This window comes from Mustela nivalis (assembly GCF_964662115.1).
Source record: "Mustela nivalis genome assembly, chromosome: 2".
Classification (NCBI taxonomy): domain Eukaryota; kingdom Metazoa; phylum Chordata; class Mammalia; order Carnivora; family Mustelidae; genus Mustela; species Mustela nivalis.
In genome coordinates this window covers 133,827,215-133,850,316 of record NC_139021.1, presented here as the reverse complement: position 1 = coordinate 133,850,316, position 23,102 = coordinate 133,827,215, and the positions used below count along the sequence as shown (strand labels likewise).

The 23,102-nt window shown below is 36.6% G+C and overlaps 1 protein-coding gene across 3 annotated transcripts in view; it reads left to right on the top strand.

Annotated features, from left to right (window-relative positions):
- MICU1 (mitochondrial calcium uptake 1) overlaps positions 1-23,102 on the top strand; it is a 242,801-nt gene that overhangs the window by 121,141 nt on the left and 98,558 nt on the right. For all 3 annotated transcript variants that reach the window (XM_082715893.1, XM_082715895.1, XM_082715894.1), the window contains one exon: positions 12,544-12,658. In XM_082715893.1, the coding sequence (XP_082572019.1) occupies positions 12,544-12,658 (115 nt within the window). The remainder of the gene's footprint in view (positions 1-12,543; positions 12,659-23,102) is intronic.

Below are 23,102 nucleotides of genomic sequence, written 5' to 3'. Positions count from 1 at the left end.
TTGTCAAAATTGAAAAATGGGTTTTAAACTAGGATAAATAATGGGATTAAACTCCTAGATAGGATTTTTCTTTTTGGCTTCATCCCCTTGAATCTTAAAAGGCAAAATTATTGGCCCTATTTTGGTCAACCCTGTTAAAGTTAGGATTCACTGAGCATATTGAGTATTAATGAATTTGAATCATGATGGGAACTCCCAGTCCCAAGAAGGCTCCTGATGGCATCTTCAACTTTGGCAGTGTTATACAAGTTTATGCGATTAGTCAGAAACCAGAGCATGGATGCTTTAGCACAAAACCATCCTGGTAAAACAGTGCAGTTTTGTTCGTTTGTTTGTTTGTTTAAGTTATTTATTTTAGAGCAACATGCACATGAGCAGGAGGGGGCGCGGAGAGAGAGGAAGCAGGCTTCCACTGAGTGGTGAGCCCAGTGTGGGGCTCAGTCTCAACGACCCTGAGATCATGGCCTGAGCGAAACCAAGAGTTGTGTCCTTAACACACTGAGCCACCCAGGTGCGCCAAACAGTTCAGTTTTAGACTCATTGAGAGGTATAACAGTTATACATGTATAGGATATGATTTGCTTCAAGTTTCTAATTAAGTTTCTAAATAATAAAAAGAATCAGGATATGATGCAGTTGAGGTCAATACCAAGACCCTTATGAGGTTCCTTATTTGTTTTTACTTAACTTCAGTAATTTGAATGTTTAAAGATAGTGAGTCTGTAGTTGTGGTTTAAATTTTGAAACATAAGATTTTAGACTAGTTCATACAAGTGAAGAGTAAAACAGTTAAATTTCCCTTATTTGAGTCAGTGAGCACATTGCTTTGAAATATTTTGCATAATGTTCTTTAAAAGGAGTAATATTTGTCAGTAAATTTAGTGTAAATGCTATTCTGATCAGTTGATCTGCATTTCTACATTTCAGCCTTAATTTCAGAGATTCAAGTGACTTGACTAGAATTTAATATGTAACTTTTAAGAAGCATGAAATATGATATATAGAATTGCTGAATCATGATGTTGTACACCTGGAAGTAATATGACACTGTGTGTCAACTATAGTTTAAAGATAACAATAATAAAATAGCATAATGCCCTGGAAGGTATCTGCAATTACAGTCTTTTTAAAACACCTACTGCTCTTACATTTCAGCACATATACTGAAGACTTGGTAGAATCATACCTTAGGAACTTTAAGGTGAAAACAAGTTTCTCTTAGACTTTTACTATAAATTTTTTGGCTAAACTTGTATTTTAATATATAAATCTCACATTATGTGGCCTTACAGTGGATTTGGAATATATTCTACTTATTTTGACTCTTTTATACAGAAATTTCTTCCTTTTAGTTTGTCTAATGTTTATTATTTACATTGAGTTTATTACTTATATTAAATACAAATCGTTATGATAGATTTTCCTAGTAAAAATACATTATGTATGTTCATTACTATTATGTAAATGTTCATTAATAACAAAAGATAAAATAACTACCTCTGAGGTAGAGAAAGTGGACATTATTACCCATCTGCTAAGGAAGATTATGTTTTCCTTGGACTATGCCCCCATTTCATCCCTGAAGTATAAATGGTATTTGCTTAGGGGAAAAAGTGACTTAAAATTTAGTCATCGATTAAACATTATTCAAAAGAGTAAGTGAAGAAACATTTTATTTGACATTCTCAATGCGCAGAATTAAAGATTGATAAGACTTTGGAGTAAGAAAAAATAACTGAAACCTTCCCTTCACTTTCCTTCCTTGAATCTGAATTTTCCATTTTCACCACACTTTGGGACTTCTAAAATTTTATTCAATATCAAACTCAAATGTCTACATTTTTACAGATTCCCTATGTACCATGGCTAGTTGGTTTGAGAATATTATTTATGGTAGAATCAGGCCTTTGATTTATAAAGACCCCCTAAGAAGCTGTCATAAAAACCAAATAGTCTAAAAATTCATATTGTAGTAACTCTCATTTCCTCCCAAATTTTAATGTATTTATTTGATTCTTCTCTTAGCTTTCAACAATTTGAGAGATCAAATTTGATAGTTTTATGGCATTTTTGGTGTTGTCAATTAATGTCATGAATTGCTTTTAAGAAACATCTTTGAAGTGGGACGCCTGGGTGGCTCAGTTGGTTAAGCAGCTGCCTTCGGCTCAGGTCATGATCCCAGCGTCCTGGGATCGAGTCCCACATTGGGCTCCTTGCTCTGCAGGGAGCCTGCTTCTCCCTCTGACTCTGCCTTCCACTCTGTCTGCCTGTGCTCGCTCCCACTCTCTCTCTGATAAATAAATAAATAAAATCTTTAAAAAAAAAAAAAAAAAGAAAGAAACATCTTTGAAGTTATGGATACTTAACCCATTTATAAATTCTCTGAGTTAATTAATAGGTGTATAATCTTAAATGCACCTGAACCACTCTTTCACAAATGGGTGCCTTGAAAACCATACGTGTAACTTCCTTCCCCTCTCCTTCCACACCCACCACAACTCCAGAAGCATGGAAGAACATTGTAGACCTTTAAGAAAGGATTAGAAGATTACATTGCTCAAGGCACACTGAAAAGGGTGGCTGATTTTAAAATCCTCTTTGAACATCTTTCTTTTTTTTTTTTTTTAAAGATTTTATTTATTTCTTTGACAGGCAGAGATCACAGGTAGGCAGAGAGGCAGGCGGGGGTGGGGGGAGCAGGCTCCCTGCAGAGCAGAGAGCCTGATGTGGGGCTCGATCCCAGGACCCTGAGATCATGACCCAAGCCGAAGGCAAACGCTTAACCCACTGAGCCACCCAGGCGCCCGCATCTTTCCCATTTTTAAGGAGCTATTGCACAACATGCACATTCTCTGTTTTTTTTCTCTTAAAGACGTGCACATATATGTGCATATATGCTTTCCCTTTTCTCCACTTAGGAAAAGTGAGAAAAATGAGAGACTTTGATATGCTCCCCCCACACACACCTTTTTTTCCTTCACATTTCTAGGGTCCTTTTTCCTTCTATATCTTATCATTCAGATGTTTTCAGCTTTTTCCTTTATGGAGCACATTGGCCTTCTTTTGGCCTCTTCTTCCTATCATTCTACTCAGTTCATCAGAGATCTCATATACAGCTGCACAAATAGAAATATTTTCTCCTCTCCTTTAGAGGACTGAGGGTTGCAGACATGGGCATATTCTATGTAAGGCAGTAGAGGAAGAGATGCTTTCCTGGAAAAACTCACACTAACTAAAGTATCATTGTAAGGTGTTTTTATTTAGCCCCTATGAAGATAGGTTCCAATAGTAATTCTCAATCAGTATACAATCAAAGGTATGTTCGCACACTTTACAGCTGTTTTGTAGTAGAGGTGGCTAAGTCTAAACCATATCCCCAAATGCATCTTGTGCAGAGTTTTCAGTTACCTTTTCAACCATTCACATAATTTCATGTTTATTTCTACTTTGGAAAATAGTCATGCACTTTGTTAGTAATCAAAGGACCTTCAAAAGAAGGTGGCCTGCTCATATCAGAAAGTATTATAGAAAAAGAAGCCACACTTATATGGTAAATTAATTTTTAACAAAGGTGCCAAAGTAATTAAATGGGGAAAAGAAGGTATTTTCAACAAATAGTTTAGAAACAACTATATATCCATATTTAAAAAAAATAAACCCTACCCCTCCCCTCACTATACATACAATTTACTTGGAATAGATCATAGACCTAAATGTAAAATCTATGACTATAGACTTTTAAAGGAAAATATGAGACTATTTTAATGGACTAAAGAGAGGCAAAATGTATTAGGATATAAAAGCAATAACTATAAAGGAAAAAAAATTAGACTTAATGAAAATTGAAACTTTTCATTGTTAAAATAAAATAGAAATTATAAGCCAAAAACTAGCAGGAAATATTTTTAATGCATGTATTTGACTATATTTGTTCTGTCTTGCTGAGTAGTAAATCCAAAGCTTAGTGGCTTAAAACAGTAATAATCATTTCTTGTCACTTATGCTTTCTGTGAGTAAGGAATTTGGGAGCAATTTCTCTAGAAGGTTCTGTCTCAGCTTTTTCATAAGGTTGCAATCAGAGGTTGGCTAAAGTCTTCGCCATCTAGCTTGACTGAGGATGAAGATTTTCTCTAAGGTGGCTCACCAAATATCTGATACTGACTGTTGTTGTGGAGAGCCTACAGGGAGAGGATCTGAGGCTCTGCAATAAAAATGAACTACTGAAAAATACAGTATGATTCTCCCCAACATTATGCTGAGCTGAGGAAGCTGTACACCAAAGAGTATATACTGGTGACTCCGCTTGAGGAAGTTCTAGAAGAGGCAAAACCAGTCAATGGTATAAAAATATTTTGGAAATTAACTGTGAAAGAGCATAAAAGAAAATGTTTCCAGTGGCAATGTTCAGTATCTTGATGGGAATGTGGGGGTTACTCAGATAGATATATATTTATAAAACTTATTTGTTTGTATCATTAGATTTGTGCATCTCACCAAAAGTGTATTTTATTTAAAACAAAACAGATACTGAAGTATAGATGATACATTTGGTTTTTGCAGACATGATTAACAATTGTGAAGCTACTTTCTGTATATTCTAAGCTTAAGCAAATGAGTAAATATATTGAAGATAATGGGAACCAGGTTTCTCCCTGTTGGAGAAGGGAATAACAAGTATGTATGGGGTAAGACTACTTTGTACCCCATTGTATTAGAATGAAATTAGAGATAACAATATGAATTCTTAGTTTATAATAGATATGAATGTAATCATGAAGAAGTATCCGTCTAATTTAAATTGAGGGATCTTCTTCAGTATAATTCGCTTTTCAAATATTTCAAGGTAAAAAAGTACAAAGAGATTTTTAAAAATTGCAGAGTAGGTAACTCCAAAGCTATATCTTTCCACTGAGACAGTTGGTAAGCTGGCAAAAACTATCAACCAACTTTTTAGATCTCTGGAATCTAACTAATCAAAGACTTTAGGGGTATCTGGGTGGCTCAGTGGATTAAAAAGCCTCCGCCTTTGGCTCAGGTCATGATTCAGGGTCCTGGGATCGAGCCCCGCATCAGGCTCTCTGCTCAGCAAGGAGCCTGCTTCCCTTCCTCTCTCTCTCTGCCTGCCTCTCTGCCTACTTATGATCTCTGTCTGTCAAATAAATAAAATCTTAAAAAAAAGAAGACTTTAAACAACCAAGGGAATGCTTAAAGAAGAAAGAAGATGCTGAAATTTGTTAAGATAAAGCTGTGGGGTTATTTTCTTGACAACCGTTTCCCTACTCACCAGCATAATGGCAGTGATAAACTATTCCTGGTACAAATTGCTTGTGCCAGAGGGAGCAGTGCAGAGAATGTGATTGTGGGCATTGACCTGTCTGGTCAATGAGGAATCAGCTTGTGGGCTTGCCTTTGTTTTGCCTACACTGGAACTTTCTTAGAGCTGGGGTGGCCTCCCAAGTGGCATTTGTCAACAGCATTTAAAGTTAAATATAGTAGCCACAGCAGCCCAAGACAAGCAGCAAACAAACCAAAAAACCTGGGAATGAAGAGGCTACATCTGGAGATGGTGAGAGAACAAGGACTTTGAAATGTTCTCCCATATACTGAGGAATCTGGAAGGCCTTACATGTCCAGAGCTGAATGAATACTTAGAGGAAACCTTAAGAGACCCTAAGCTTTCACCTCTGGCTGCCTTTTAGCTTCTGTGCAAGCAAGAAGTGAAGGCAAAGGCAGATTTTTAAATGGTGGCTAAGCATTGAAAGAACCTGGAGAGTATTGAAACACCTAGAGAGTGTTCCAAACACATATTTTGGCTCCAAGAATTTAAGGAAATTTCTGTTAAATCACTAGCTGACCACTAAGTTAATGGAACAGAGACTTCTGTGACCATGCTTGACAAAGAATACAATATTTTTTTTAAAAGAATTTAGAAAAGTCACTAAAGAAATAGCTAACACCCACTCAAGCAGTAGCACCAAACCCTGAGAAGACAAATCTAATTTCCAGAGTTACCACATTATACTATACAAAATGTATAATTTTTAAAAAGATTTTATTTATTTATTTGAGAGAGAGAGCGCATGAGAGGGGAGAGGGTCAGAGGGAGAAGCAGACTCCCCGTGGAGCTGGGAGCCCAATGCAGGACTTGATCCTGAGACTCCGGGATCATAACCTGAGCTGAAAGCAGTTGCTAAACCAACTGAGCCATCCAGGTGCCCAAAATGTCAGTTTTCAACAGTTCTCAACAAATTTTGCTTTCAGGGAACAATGTACGGTCCATTTCAAAGGAAAAAGAAATAGAAAAGCTCAGACATTACACTTAACTACAGACTTTAAATCAATTGTCTTAAATATACTCAATAACTTAAAAGGAACCATAGGAAAAGAACTCAAAGGAAATGAGAATGATGTATGAACTAATAGAGAATATCAACAAAGAGATAGAAATTTCAAAAAGTTATCAAGTAAAAATTCTGATACTGAAAAGTACAATTGCCAAAAGGAGAATTTCACCAAAGAGGTCCAATAGCAGATTTGAACAGTCAGTAGAAAAAGAATCCATGAATTTGAAGATAGGTCAATTAATATTATCCAGTGTTAGAGAAAAAAGAATAAAGAGAAGTGAAGAGAGTTGAAGATATCCTTCTGACATTATTAAGTGCACCATCATATGTATGATAGGAATTCCAGAAGGCAAGGACGAAGAGAAGAAAGCAATATTTGAAGAAACAATGGCTGAGAACTTCATATATTAATGAAATATGTAAATCTACACTAGGATAAATTCACAGATAACCTACGCATTATAATCAAACTGTCAAAAACTAAGACAAAGAATCGTGAAAGTAAGTGTTGCTAGTAGTCTTACCCTATTTTTAAAAATGCTAATGAGAGGGACGCGTGGGTGGCTCAGTGAGTAAAGCATATGCCTTCGACTCAGGTCATGATCTTGGGTCATGGGATCAAGCCCTGCACTGTGTTCCTTGTTCAGCAGGGAGCCTGCTTCTCCATTTGCCTGCTCTGCCTGCTGCTCCCCAACTTGTGTTCTCTTTCTCTCTCTCAGACAAATAAATAAAATTTTTTTAAAAGTTGGGGGGGGGGTCCTTAAGGCTGAAATGAAAGGACACTAGGTGGTGACATGAAGTTATATGAACAAATGACACCAGGAAATGTAACAACACTGGTAAATAAAAGCCAATGTGATTGTATTTTGGGGTTTCTAACTACTTTTTTCCCCCTGTGTAATTTAAAAGACAAATGCATAAAATAATTATAAATCTGTGTTAAGGAGATAAAGTATAAAGATGTAATTTATGAAAATATTTAATGAGAGCCCTAGAGGAGTAGAATTTGTTTTAATATTATTGAAGCTAAGTTGGTATTAATTCAAACTAGATTGTTATAAATTTAAGATGTTAATTGTGATCTACAGAGTAGCCTACTGAGAAAATAGCTGTTTGGTTCCATTTATATGAAATATCTAGATGACTCCTTAGAGACAGGAAGTAAATTAGGGGCTAGAAGAAGCAGGGCAGTGGAGTATGACTATTGAGTGGGGAAGGAGTTTTCAAATGGGATGATGAAATAGTTCTGGAATTAGATAGTGGTGATGGTTATTTAACATTGTGACTGTACCTACTACCACTGAGTTGTATACTTTAAAAAATTTTATGTACAGGAGAGCGCCTGGGTGTTTCACTTGTTAAGCAGCATGCCTCAGGTCATGATCCTGAGCAGGATCAGGGTCGTGTCCCACATCGGGCTCCCTGCTCAGCAGGAAGTCTGCTTTTCCCTTAAACACTCCCCCATCTCATTCTCTCTCTCTCAAATAAATAAAATCCTTTAAAAAATAATAAAAATAGAGTAAAATAAAAAATTTTATGTACATTTTACCATAATTTGTTTAAAATTATATAAACAGAAAGAGTGTGGTATTGGCATAAAATAGACATAAATATCAATGGGATGAGATTGAGCGCCCAGAAATAAACCCACAAATTTATAGTCAATTGATACTCAACAAGGTGTGAAGACCATTCTGTGGTCAAAAAATAGTCTCTTCCACAAACTGTGTGTGGTCAACTGGATATTCACATGCAAAAGAATTAATTTGGATCCCTTCTTCACATTATATACAAAAATTAACTCAAAATGGATCAATAACCTAAATGTAAAAGCTAAAACTACCAAAGTGTTAGAAGAAACCTAGTAGTAAACCTTCATAACGTTGGATTTGGTGATGGAGTCTTAGATATGACATCAAAAGCACAAACAAATTGAACTTCATCAGTATTTAAACCTTTTGTGTGTTAAAGCACATTATTGAGGTAGTAGAAAGTGTACAGAATGGAGAAAAATCATACCTGATACAGATTTTATATACAGAATATATGAAGAACTAAAAAAAAAAAAAAACAAAAAAAGCATATATAAAGAACTTTTACAACTCAATAACAAAAGGACAAATAATCCAATTCAAAAAATAGGGAAAGGATTTGAATAGACATTTCTCCAAAGAAGGTATATGAATGGCCAATAAACATATGAAACATGCACAGCACAGCATTGTTAGGCACTAGGGAAATGTAAATCAAACCACAATGAAATACAACTTTACATTCACTAGAATGGCTATAGTTTTTTTTGTTTGTTTGTTTTAAGATTTTTTTACTTATTAGCGTGAGCAGAGGGAGAGGGAGAAGCAGATGCCCTGCTGAGCAGGGAGCCCATCACAGGGCTGATCCCAGGACCCTGAGATCATGACCTGGGTTGAAGGCATCCACTTATCAGACTGAGTCACCCAGGAGCCCCAGCTATAATTTTTTTTTTTTTTAATAGGAAGATAAGTGTTGATGACTGTGTAGAGAAATTGGAACTTCTATACATTGGTAGTAGTAATGTCAAATGTTGTAGCTGCTTTGTGAAACACTTTGGCCATTCCTCAAAATCTTCAACATAGAGTTTTGATGTGACCCAGTAGTTCCACTCCTAAGCACATACCCAAAAGAATTGAAAGCAGATAGTCAAACAAATACTTGAACATGAGAGTTCACAGTAGCACTGCTCTCAATAGCCGAAAGCTCAAAACAACACAGATAGCTTTTAATGGATGAATGGATAAACAAATCGTTATGTATTCAATGCAATATTGTTTGGTGATTAAAAGGAAGTATTAATTGATGCTTCAACATGGATGAACCTAGATAACATGTTATGTGAAAGAAGCAAAACCCAAAGACCCACATATTTATATCGTATGGTTAAAATGGTGAATTGATGTTACATAAATTTTCCTACAATCAAAAATGATAATAAAGTTCCATAGGAAAAAATAAAGAAGGGCAAAAAAAGCGGTTTTGGATTACAGAGGTTGAAGAGACAGTATGAGTAAGCACACTTATGATTGTGGATTGCATCTTGGGCTGGGATAAATAGTTATAAAGGAAACTATTGGAATAGTTAACTAAATTTAAAAGAATGGATAAGATAATAGTATGTATCAGTATTAAATATCCTGGTTTTATTAAATTTGTAAGAGAATGTCTTTGTTCATAAGAAGTATATAGTGAAGTATTTAAATGTAAAGGGATGTGCGTATTGAACTTTCAGAGGTATAAAAGAATGTTTATATAAAATGATAAAGCATCTAAGGTAATTGTAAACTGTTGGTGAATGTAGGTAAAATGTATAATGAGGGGAAAAAGTATAATTTCTTATATTGCTCTTTCCACTTTCCTGAGTTTGAAATTATATCAAAATTAAAAGTTGGCAACAGAATTAGATTTCTTTTTGTCATCTTTGGAACAGCAGCACAGTCCAGATGATTGTTAGAAAAAAATACTAGATATCCTCCTTTGTCTTAGTTGCCTCTTTAAAAGACTTTTTTTGTGTTTCTCAACTTCTGGATCCCAGTATTTATTTTATTGGCTTATAGCAATCTCTCTGTACGATCATTACATAATTAATGTAAAGTACTCAGCTTTTATACGTATTTATTGTTCTAGCTAGTAATGTTATGCCTGTGGAGCCTGTTCTCATTTTATGTATTTTTTCTTGTTCACATACTTTATTTTATGGTGTGTTGGGTCATGTAAAAATGTAACCGTTTGTTTCCCTTTTTTGAGAAATTAAAGTGTTAAGTTCCCAGTGAAAGGCTTTGCTGCTTTAGTTCTCTTCCAGTAGCTTTTTTTTGGTCTGAAATTTGTGTTCAGTCTCTTGGTTGAAGATCAAGTTGATACGAGATCTAACCTTAATTTGAACACATTGGACTGTGTTCATTTTTGTCAGTTCAAAGAAATCTCTCAATGTTATCAAGCAGGACCATGCTTTCTCTCCACCACAGATGAGTCAGAGAAGTCCTTTCCTAACTAGAACTTACCATCAGAATCTCACTGCTTTATTAGCATTCAGCTATGGACTTTTTAACCTGTTTAAGGTTATTGTTTCATATGAATAAGCGAATACCCAATAGAGCCTATTTTGGAAAGGTTTATTAAGAAGACCATGATGATTCATTTGGTCCTTGAATTTTCAATTGGTTAACTAGTTTTCTTTCTTTTGTGGTGTATGATGGGATCTTCACTAGACAGAGGTAACCTCTTGGATAGTTGTGTACCTGGATGCTGGTGTGGTGGTGCTTGTTGATTGAGTTTTCATGATACTCCTGCAGAGGTTGTGCTTGCAATGCTGCTGCTTATTTTGTGCTTGCATGACATTATTACTTTGATTGCTCTTTGTTGTTTTGGGTTCTTAAAACCTCCTATTTCTATTTTTGGTACCCAGAATAATTCCTTGACTATCTTTAGTTGGTCCAGAATTTATGGAAATTAGTTCCAAGTCTAACTCTTTGGTGGATCCTTTTCAGTTTTTGAAAATATCTTCAGTGTCACCACTCAGTTTATCATTTCACTAGAAATTCAGAAAACAGAGTGGCTTTGCCTAAACATGCGGGAGACCACTTGCCAGACACACCATTACTAAGGCTAAGAATTAACTCTTTGTGTGTTTTATAGATTAAAGAAAATTAATATATACTTAGAATAAAATCTAAGTTTTAGGAGAGTTTCATCAAATAGCTAAAACTTAGGCGCCTCCAGCAAGGTATCAATAATACAATTAAATTAAGTCATGCCTAAATCTTAGCATGCATGTCTGATTTGCCATTATCTTTCAGAGGTACTCTTTGCTCTGTAAACTGTCCTACATTCCAAACCTAAGATTCTTGGGGTCTAAAGGTAAAAATTAAAATTAGTATTTCAGAAATTAGTTTTATGAGCATTTATGTGGTCCTTGAAAATAGTTACTTACCCACCCATTTATGATCCCAAGTAGTATAGTTTTTCTTGGGCAGTTAACTGACTTTGGGCAAATTGTACTGATTTCATTTTGTTTTGGTTTGGTTTTCCTATTTTATATGCCTCTACAGAAAAAAAGGTGGGTTGTTTTTAATTTTTTAAGCTTTTATTTTATTTTTTTAAAGATTTTATTTATTTATTAGACAGACAGAGATCACAAGTAGGCAGAGAGGCAGGCAGAGGCGGGGGGGGGGGGGAAGCAGGCTCCCCGCTGAGCAGAGAGCCCAATGCGAGGCTTGATCCCAGAACCCTGGGATCATGACCTGAGCCAAAGGCAGAGGCTTTAACCCACTGAGCCACCCAGGCGCCCCTAAGCTTTTATTTTAAATCCAGTATAGTTAACATACTGTGTTGTATTAGTTTCAGGTATAAAATATACTCATTCAACAATCCAGGTGGATTGTTTCTTGTTTGTTTGTTTTTAAGATTTTATTTATTTTTTTTTATTTTTTTTATTTTTATTTATTTATTTATTTATTTTTTAAAGATTTTATTTATTTATCAGAGAGAGAGAGGGGGGAGAGAGCGAGCACAGGCAGACAGAGAGGCAGGCAGAGGCAGAGGGAGAAGCAGGCTCCCTGCTGAGCAAGGAGCCCGATGTGGGACTCGATCCCAGGACGCTGGGATCATGACCTGAGCCGAAGGCAGCTGCTTAACCAACTGAGCCACCCAGGCGTCCCCAAGATTTTATTTATTTGACAGAGACAAAATAGGCAGAGAAAGAGAGAGAGAGAGAGAGAGAGAGAGAGAGAAGAGGAAGCAGGCTACACGCTGAGCAGAGAGCCCAGTGCAGGGCTCCATCCCAGGACCCTGGGATCATGACCTGAGCTGAAGGCAGAGGCTTTAACCCACTGAGCCACCCAGGCGCCCCTAGGTGGATTGTTTTTAAACCCTAGAAACAAAACCAGTCCTGGAATGAGTCAGTATATGTCAAATAGCAGAAGTTCATAAAATTGAAAGTATTTTCTAGTGTTCATATTAAGTCAGTGTTGAAACAGACAAAATCATCTTTTGTCTTATAATTTTAATCCTCTTGAAAACTGTAAAGGATCCATTAATTTGGAATGGCCATCAAAGAATTGCTTATGATAAATAGCATAAAACTGTTACATAAAAGTGGTGACTGATCTCTGTATTCTCATTCTGCTATGTCTTCTTTTTCTCTTTTGGTGGGACCCATATATAATAGAAAATTGCCCAGGAACGAGAAAAATTTGCTGATGAAGGCAGTATATTTTACACACTTGGAGAATGTGGACTCATATCTTTTTCGGACTACATTTTCCTTACAACTGTTCTTTCCAGTAAGTATAAATTTTTTTCTTTTTATTCATTTATAGGGTGCTTACAGGACTATAAAAAAAAGTTGATGGAGGGGAAACAACATGTTTGTAGAGTTAATGAATTATAAGTTACATATAATTTCATATGTTTGAATTCTGTATAACTTATATATAGAACCACCTGAGAGAAAAGGAAGAAAAATAAAGTGTCAGTGTAAAGGTAAGGAAAAAAAAACCCTAAAAGTTAAATCTGCCTTTAAGTGATTGAAGCCCTGTTATTTGTAAAAATAGATTATACATTGCCTGGTGCTATATAGCCTTTATTAATGTTTCTACTTCCTCATTAAAACACATATTGATCTATCATTTCTCCACTAAAGAAGAAAATTGGCTCAGTTTTTGCAATTGGGTTGAATATTCACTTTTGAATCTTAGAGGATTACTTCTTAAAACACAAAATTCATATTTGACTCATTTAAAACACTGATGAATTGCTGATTTTTTTTAAAACTAAACAATTTGATAAATATGCTACTCTATATGGCTTTTTTTTCCTAACCATTCAGAAAAACCAAAAAAGTATGTTTCTAGCTTTCTCTGTATACTTTATTAAAATCTGTCTAACTTGGGGCACCTGGGTGGCCCAGTCGGTTAAATGTCTGCCTTCACCTCAGGTAATAATCACGGTGGTCCTGGGTTTCAAACCTCGCCTTGGGTTCCCTGCTCAGCAAGAAGCCTGCTTCTCCCTCTCCCTGCTGCTCCCTCTGCTTGTGCACATGCTTAGTCTCTCTCTCTGTGTCAAATAAATAAATAAAATATTTAAAAAATTTTTAAAAATCTATCTAAATTGAACCAAAGAGATCTGATTCGTATGTTTGAAAGAGGTGATCCTGAAATTTTTTTCAGGTGTCACTTATCAAACAAAAATAACTGCCTCTTCCTCCCTTCTCTAGGCTAGTCATCTGTAAAGATAAAACTTTAAGGTAGTTTGTAATAAATGACATATGCAATAAACAGCTCCTGCCATAGCTCTTCTGCCTATTCTTACTCTTCTTCCCTCCACTGACAGAAAAATGAAGAAATATAGGCTAATATGCCTTACCACAGCTGTCTTTGGGATACCAAAGTGTCTGAATAAATTCATGTGGTGGACCAGTGCTCTAACAATGTAGCTATGTATCGATTTGTTACAAAGATCCAGAATAGTGAGCTAAAAAAAAAAAAGGAACACTTATGATCTGAAGTTGAGTATTGTTAAAGCTAGTTGTTATTTTGGTAGGGCATGGTTTTCCACAGTAGACTTCAATTCAGATCTTGGCCCACCACTTCTTAGCTTTGTGATTAGGGGCAAGTCAGTGAATTTGTTCATCTGCTTTGTTTGCAAAGTGAAGGTGGCAATAATATCAAATACAAATTAACTTATTTGAGGATTGTAATATCATGGATCTGAAGTACCTAGTTCAGTGCCCAATATTTTACAGTTTACAGTTCTGCCTGGATTTTTATTTTTATTTTTTTTATATTTATTTATCTATTTGACAGAGATCACAAGTAGGCAGAGAGAGGGGGAAAGGGAAAGCAAGCTCCTCACTGAGCAGAGAGAGCCAGGTGTGGGGCTGGATCCCAGGACTCTGAGATCATGACCTGAGCCGAAGGCAGAGGCTTAATCCACTGAGCCACCCAGGTGCCCTTGCCTGGGTTTTTATTCTTGATATCCTATCACAGAATGCGATTTCATTCCTGATTTTGAAATATCCATAAATCTTGTCATTTAAAAAAAAAAGAACAGTAGAATTGATAGGAGTTTTTAAGCCTTTTTTGTGACTTTGAATAGAATTTGCATTCAATAGGCATGATATGTCAGAAAATACTTCTTTAAATGAAGAGACCAGCCTGGAGAACTGTACTGATAATACTGTGTGCAGTGGCAGTAGTCCCTGTAAATGTCTGTTGAGCTGAAATAAGATTTTAATTTATAGCTACTATTCAGTCCTATTACCTTCTTATCTTTCAAAGCGTCAGAAGAACCACAGAGCAGAACCTTCAGATTACCAAGCACACTGTGTAACTCCTTTAATTCAGCCGTTTAAGGCAGGTAAAATCGCACTGACCAGTAAATTCTGGAAACCACTCCAAGTACCTATACTGGTCTAGGCACCTTTGCTTTTTGTGGCCAGCTCCTAGCTTAAATATAGTGGGTGATTTACAAAAAGTACTTAGTATTACAATGTCACATACAGTTGACCCTTGAACAACTCTGGGGTCAACAACTCCCCACCCCCCACAGTTGAAAATCTATAAAAAACTTTGAATTCCCCCAAAACTAACTACTGATAGTCTACTGTTAACTGGAAACCTTACCGAAAACACAAATTCAATTAGCACATATTTTGTGTGCTATATGTTTATATACTGTACTCTTACAATAATGTAAACTGGAAAAGAAAATGTTTTTAATACAGCCATAAGGAAGAGGAAATACATTTGCAGTACTGTACTGATCAAAAAATTCACATGTAAGTGGACCCCCATAGTTCAAGCCTGTGTTGTTCAAGGGTCAAGCATGCTTTCTATATTGTCAGGAATTAGAAAATATAAGGATATGATTTTGAGGTTTTCTCTTTATACCAATGGTTTTAAGCATTTTGATGATTATATGCCTCTAGTGTTTCTTTTTTCTTTTTTTTTTTTTAAGGTTTTGTTTATTTGACTGACAAAGATCACAAGTAGGCAGAGAGGCAGACAGAGAGAGCTGGGGAGGTAGACTCCCCGCTGAGCAGAGAGCCGGATTTGGGACTTGATTTCAGGACCCTGAGATCATGACCTGAGCTGAAGGCAGAGGCTTAACCCACTGAGCCACCCAGGTGCCCCACCTCTAGTGTTTCTTAACTTAGCACTATTGATGTTTGACGCAGGATTAATTTATTGCTTTGGGGCTATCCTGTGCATTGTAAGAGGTAGCAACATTCTGGGTTTCTACCAACTAGATTCCAGTAGCACACCTGTTCCCTCTCTCAATTGTGGCAATCAGAAATGTCTTCAGGATTGCAAAATACTCCTGGGGGTTGGGGATAGGAAGGAATCATCCCTGGTTGAGAGCCACTGCCCAATTTGGAACAAAGTTTTTGTTTGTTTCATTTATGTTATTATGTACATTGATTTAGTATTCTTTGTGTTTCCTGCCTCAGGGTTCTTTAACTTTTTAGATCTGTGGGTTTATACATTTCATCCAATTTGGAAAAAATTCAGCCATTATTTCTTGAGATACTTTTTCTTCTCTTTTGGGGACTTCAGTTACACATATATTTTCCTCACATCAACCTTATAATATTTGTACTATTATTATCTTCATTTTACAGGTGAGGAAATTGAGGCATGCAGAGGGTTATATACAAAAAAATTTGTTCAAAAAAAAAATTTTTTGTTCCAAGTTCCAGAGTAGGTAGATGATTCAGGGTTTGAACCCAGGCCAATTGCACCATCTAGGCTCCTGCTGATTGGCTTTATGTCTATGGTCACATGTTTAGCAGTGATAAGCCATAACTTACATAGTGCCTCTTCTTTCTCTCAGGCTGTCAGAAGGTTGGTCATAAACTCTCCTGTAAGTAATGGGCAGTTCAAGCAATCTGGTAATCTGAACGTTACACATTGCATTGTCCACTTACCTAGCTGACCACTGTGGGGGGAAATGCGCCATAGGGATTATACTGAGATCAGTTCTTTCCCATGTCCTAGCTTGCAGCTAGGATGATAAGAAATGAGGCTCTCAGTGGATCATCTTCCTGTGGTTAACAAGATTTCATTACAATGTAGACAAACTAAATGGTTCCCAAATCATCCTACAGGAGAGAATGCAGTTCTTTAAACATCAGAAGATTTGCCAAGGAATGGTTTGGGACAAGGAGATGTGAATTAGCGTTTTTATTAATCTATTAACTCTGGTGGACAACAGGGGCTGTTCTGATTTCTAGCAGAAAACCAGTGGAGCAATGTAAAACAGCATAACCCAGACAGTGCAGGACTGTCATATTTCTAAATAGCTGGGGTTTTTTCCAAAATTGATAGACTCAGTATTGTTCAAGAAATTGCCATCATTTTGAAGAATATGAACTCTGTGCCCAAATGGATTGACATTTAGACCTCCACATACTTTAAAAGCTCTACTATGTTGTCGAAAATAAAATTTGACAGCTATACATAGCAAGTCATTCATTTCCCTTCTTGATTTATAATTACTGCTGCTAAAAATAAGAACAAGAAAGCTGCTCTTCTGGGGTGCTTGACTGGCTCAGTCAGGGAAGCATGCAGCTGTTGATCTCGAGGTCATGAGTTTGGGCGACACACTGAGCATAGAACTTTAAAAGAAAAAAAAGAGTAGGCAACGATGTAAAATAAAGTTAGATCCTTATTAAAGAAATGAAGAAAGAAAAGGGAGGAAGGGAGAAAAGAAAGAAGCTTTTCTTTAAAAAGCATATTATATAAATAAATATTTTAAAAGCATGTTATTGTCATTTAACCTATTAAGTAGAGTCAGTTCTTCTTATTTAAACTTTTTTAGAAGTTTGATTTTTAGCTAAACAAGAATATCTTGGACACCCACCAAGAGTTACAACCAATTTGGCAGAAATATTGTGTACTTTTAATCACCAGGGCATAATTTCTCACTCTAATCTGTATGTGCTTTGGATAATGGGAGCCATCTTTGGCCAACTGAAATTTTTAAAATACTTTTAAAAGTTTTAAACACTGTCACACACACACACACACACACACACACACACACTTAACCATATATACCTCATAAACCCCTTTCCTACTTTATTTTTTTCTCCTTAGCACTTAGCATTTAACGTTCTATAGAGTTGATTTCTTTTTCTTATTTATGTATGATTACCTGGAATGTAAACTGCATGACAGTGATCACAGGGTTATAATGGTATTCACTACAAATTTTTAATGGTATTCACTATAGATGTATCTATTCCACATAAAGCATTGATTGAGGCAAAGTGACAAAGCAAGACTATAACATTTCTTAAAAATTTTCTCCAAAAGGAAGTTTAGCAAATGTAAGACGCATCTTTGCTGTTTATACCCTAACTTGAAAACAATACTTGTAGTTATTGTCTTTAGTCTGCATCCAGTACCACTGGAATGAAGGAAATGTGTTTTTCAATTAATCAGTTTCCACATAAGCTTGACTTCTTATAATTCAGAATTTATGTATTTATATCTTCCCTTTATTCCTAATTCACACATTCTGTTGCTTTATCACATATCTGTGTGATCAGGTTTGATGGATTAACTTGAAGAATTTTCTACATGAGCCTTAGCATCTGCATTATATAGAATATTAAGAATTTAGTAAAAAACTACTTAGCAATAAAGTCTAGATTCATTCTGGGCAAGATAAAGAGATTGTTAATAATTACTATTATTAAATAATTTCCAAGAAGCCTCTGTTCCTTAAAATAGGTTAATAAGAATTAAGAATACAGAAGTATGATTATTAATGGCTTAATTATCTACACTAACCAACTGCAACATTAGCTGATGGTCTTAAATCTAATTTTTTAATTTTTTTAATGAATTAATTAATTTTTAATTTTTTTCAACATATACTATTTGTTTCAGGGGTATGGATTTGTGATTCATCAGTCTTACACAATTTGCAGTGCTCTCCATAGCACATACCTACCCAATGTCCCATCATCAGCCACCCCATCCAACCCCCCACCACTCCAGCAACCCTCAGTTTATTTCCTGAGATTAAGAGTCTCTTATGTTTTGTCTCCCTCTCTGGTTTCATCTTGTTTCATTTTTTTCCCCTCTTTCCCTATGATCCTCTCCCTTCTCAGTTTCCACTTATCAATGAGATCATATAATAATTGTCTTTCTCTGATTGACTTATTTCATTTAGCATTATACCCTCTAATTCCATCCACGTTGTTGCAAATGGCAAGATTTCATTATTTGATGACTGCATAATATTCCATATTTTGTGTGTGTGTGTGTGTGTGTGTGTGTGTGTGTGCGCGTGTGTGTGTCTAACCACATCTTTATCCATTCATCCGTTGGTGGCCTTCTAGGCTCTTTCCGTAGTTGGACTATTGTGGACATTGCTGCTATAAACGTTGGGGTCAAATCACTACATTTGTATCTTTGGGGTAAATACCTAGTAGTGCAATTGCTGAGTTGTATGGTAGCTTTACTTTCAAATTTTTGAGGAACCTTCATATTGTTTTCCAGAGTGGCTGTACTAGCTTGCATTCCCACCAACAATGTAAGAGGGTTCCTCTTTCTCCACATCCTCACCAACATCTGTTGTTTCCTGACTTGTTAATTTTAGCCATTCTGACTGGTGTGAGGTGGTATCCCATTGATGTTTTGATTCATATTTCCTTGATGCCAAGTGATATTGAGCTCTTTTTCATGTGTACAGTTGTACTTTCATTTTCATTTGTTTCCATGAGTCTTTTAAATTCTTTTATTTCCTGGTTGACCCATTCATTCTTTAGTAGGATGCTCTTTAGCTTCCACGTATTTTAGTTCTTTCCAACTTCCCTCTTGTGATTGAGTTCTAGTTTCAAAGCATTGTGGTCCAAAAATATACAGGGAATGATCCCAGTCTTTTGGTACCAGTTGAGACCGGATTTGTGACCCAGGATGTGATCTATTCTGGAGAATGTTCCATGTGCACTAGAGAAGAATGTGTATTCTGTTGCTTTGGGATGGAATGTTCTGAATATATCTGTGAAGTCCATCTGGTCCAGTGTGTCATTTAAAGCTCTTATTTCCTTGTTGATCTTTTTTTAGATGATCTGTCCATTTCAGTAAGGAGGGTGTTAAAGTACCCTACAATTATTGTATTATTGTCGATGTGTTTCTTTGATATTTTTTTTGTTAATTGGATTATATAATTGGCTGCTCCCATGTTATTGGCATAAATATTTACAATTGTTTTTATCTTGTTGGACAGACTTTTAAGTATAATATAGTGTCCTTCCTCATTTCTTATTATAGTCTTTAGGTTAAAATCTAATTTTTCTAATATAAGGATTGCCACTCCAGCTTTCTTTTGATATCCATTAGCATAGTAAATTGTTTTCCACTCCCTCACTTTGAATCTGGAGGTGTCTTTGGGTCTAAAATGAGTCCCTTACGGGTGGTATATTGGTGGGTCTCTTGTTTTCTTATCCCATCTGATACCCCATGTCTTTTGATTGGGCATTTAGCCCATTTACATTCAGGGTAACTATTAAAAGATATGCATTTAGTGCCACTTTATTACCTGTAAGGTGACTATTACTGTACATTGTCTCTGTTCCTTTCTGGGTTTTGTTACTTTTAGGCTCTCTCTTTGCTTAGAGGACCCCTTTTCAATTATTTCTTCTATGGCTGGTTTTGGGGATCACAAATTCTTTTAGTTTTTGTTTGTCCTGGAAGATTTTTATCTCTCCTATTTTCAGTGACAGCCTAGCTCAATATAGTATTCTTGGCTGTGTACTTTTCTTATTTAATACCCTGAATATATCATGACAGTTCTTTCTGGCCTGCTAAGTCTCTGTGGATAGGTCTTCTGTGAATCTAATGTTTCTACTGTTGTAGGTTACAGACCTCTTGTACTGACATGCTTTCAGGATTTTCTTTGTCTCTAAGATTTGTAAGTTTTACTATTAGATGTTGGGGTGTTCACTTATTTTTTAATTGATTTTGAGGGGGATTCTCTGTGCTCCTTGGATTTTTATGCCTGTTTCCTTCCTCAAATTAGGGAAGGTCTCTGCTATAATTTGCTCCAGTATACCTTTTGTCCCTCTCTTTCTTCTGGGATCCCAATTACTCCTAAATGTTATTCTAATATTGTTTGGTCTTATATCATTATCTGTCGAATTCTCCCCTTTGTGATCCAATAGTTGTATCTAGTAGTTGTTTTCCCTCTTTTTCTCAGATACTTTATTTTTCATCATTTGGTCTTCTGTATCACTAATTCTTGCTTCTGGCTCATTTATCCTAGCAGTTAGAGCCTCCATTTTTTATTGCAACTCATTAATAGCCTTCTTGATTTCAACTTGTTAGATTTTATTTCTCCAGAAAGGAATTTTCTAGTATTTTCTGTGTTTTTTTCAAGTCCAGCTAGTATCTTTATAATTGTCATTCTGAACTTTAGTTCTGACATCTTACTAATGTCTGTATTGATAAGGTCCCTGGCAGTTGGACTGTCTTTTGTTCTTTTTTTTTTTTTTTTTTTGAGGTGAGTTTGTCCTTTTTGTCATTTTTGTCCAGAGAAGAATAGATGAATGAGAGAACAAAGTGCTTAAAGGGTAGCAACAACCCCAGAAAATATACACTAAGCAAATCAGAAGAGACCTGAAACTGCAGGGAAAAGAAAGGGAGAAAAAAAAAATATGATCAGGTTGGTGAATAGAACAGAGCTAGATTTTGGCTGTATTTTGGTCTGTTAGAAGAAACTGCTTCAGGATGCCCGGGTGGCTCAGTCGGTTGAGCAGCTGCCTTTGGCTTGGGTCATGATCCTGGTGTCTTGGGATTGAGTCCCACATCAGGCTCCTTGCTCCATGGGGAGCCTGCTTCTTCCTCTGCCTCTGCCTGCCGCTTTGCCTGCTTGTGCTCTCTCTCTTACTCAAATAAATAAATAAAATCTTTAAAAAAAAAAAGGAAAAAACTGCCCCCCAAAATTTTAAAGAATGTATATGTGTGTGTATATATGTGTATATACACACACATATACACACACAAAAAGATACATATATATGTATTTTTTACATATATATATCTTACATATATATACACACACGCACACACACAAAATAAGGATAAATATAATGAAGGGATGGAATATGACTGTAAAATGAAATTTTAAGAAGATTTTTAAAAAGGAATTGATAAGGGGCGCCTGGGTGGCTCAGTGGGTTGGGCCGCTGCCTTCGGCTTGGGTCATGATCTCAGGGTCCTGGGATCGAGTCCCACGTTGGGCTCTCTGCTCAGCAGGGAGCCTGCTTCCCTCTCTCTCTCTCTGCCTGCCTCTCCATCTACTTGTGATTTCTCTCTGTCAAATAAATACATAAAAAATCTTTAAAAAAAAAAAAAAGGAATTGATAAGATGTTGGTTGAAAAGGAAAGAAAAAATTTTAAAAATACAGAAAAAAATTAAAGAAAATAAAAAGTAATTAACTTTGAAAGACTACAAACTTATGGGGGGGGGGAAGCCATGAATTCAATATACTGTATTTCCTTAGTGCTGGAATTTTGCTGTTCTCATTGATTGCTAAACTTGGCCTTGGCTGGATGTTCTTGCAGATCTTCTAGGGGAGGGGCCTGTTGCAGTGATTCTCAAGTGACTTTTCCCCAGGCGGAATTGCACCCCCCCCTTACAAGGGTCCAGGCTAAGTAACCTGCTCGGGTTTGTTCTCAGTAGCTTTTGTTCCCTGAAAGCTTTCCATACAGCTTTGGAGGATGAGAATGAAAATGGCAGCCTCCCAATCTCCAGTTTTGGAGTAGCAAGAGATCGGTGCCCTACTCCTCAGTGTGCCCTCAGAGAAAAGCAGTCAATCCCTCCTATCTCCCTGGTCTCCGGCAGCGCTCCGTGCTACCCAGCCTGTGACCAAGCGTTTCTATCTTTGGTGCACGATCCTGTTTGGAGTATCCAAACCCTGCACATTCCTGCAGTGCACTCCTGTGCTGCTCCTCCCAGGGGAGAGAGGGGAGTCTCCCCAGATCTGCCACTTGTAGGGTCCCTGCTTGATGAGTAGTGACCCAACTGTGCCGCAGATTACAGTTTATGGCAACCCTGAACTAAGAGCCCACTCCTTCGGCTCAGTCCTTGCAGCCAGCTTCCCCACTCCGATACCTGGGAGCTCTGTCACACTCAGGTACCTCTGGTCTTTCTGTGACCCTGAGGGTCCTGAGACCATACTGTCCCAGCAAGGGTTCCACCCCCTACTTAGCCATTGAAGTGACATCCTTCAGCAGAGCAGACTTATAAAAGTTCTGATTTTGTGTTCCGCTGCTCTGTCATTTGCCCGTAGCCGGCTGATGGAGGTTCTGTCCTCCCAAATAACTCCTCTGATTCACTTTTCCACATGTCCTACCTTCCAGAAAATGGTAGCTTTTCTGTTCATAGAATCGCTGCTATTCTTTTCTTTGATCTTTTAAGTTCGTAAGTATTCAGGATGGTTTGATAACTAATCTATCTGAATTCCTGAGACGAGACAAAATTTAGGTCTCCTGCTCCTTCGCCATCTTACTTCTCTTCTCTCTTGGTCTTAAATCTTATAATAGAAGTCAGAGGTTTTTCTCATAACTAGGTGCAGAGAAAGATCATCTGGATTTTTCTAGAATGCTACACAGCATTTATTGATTTGGATCATTCTTGCTAATGCTAAGATTCATTAGGTAATGATCGTATGACTTAGAATCTGGATCTTGGCCACTGATATTTATGAAATAT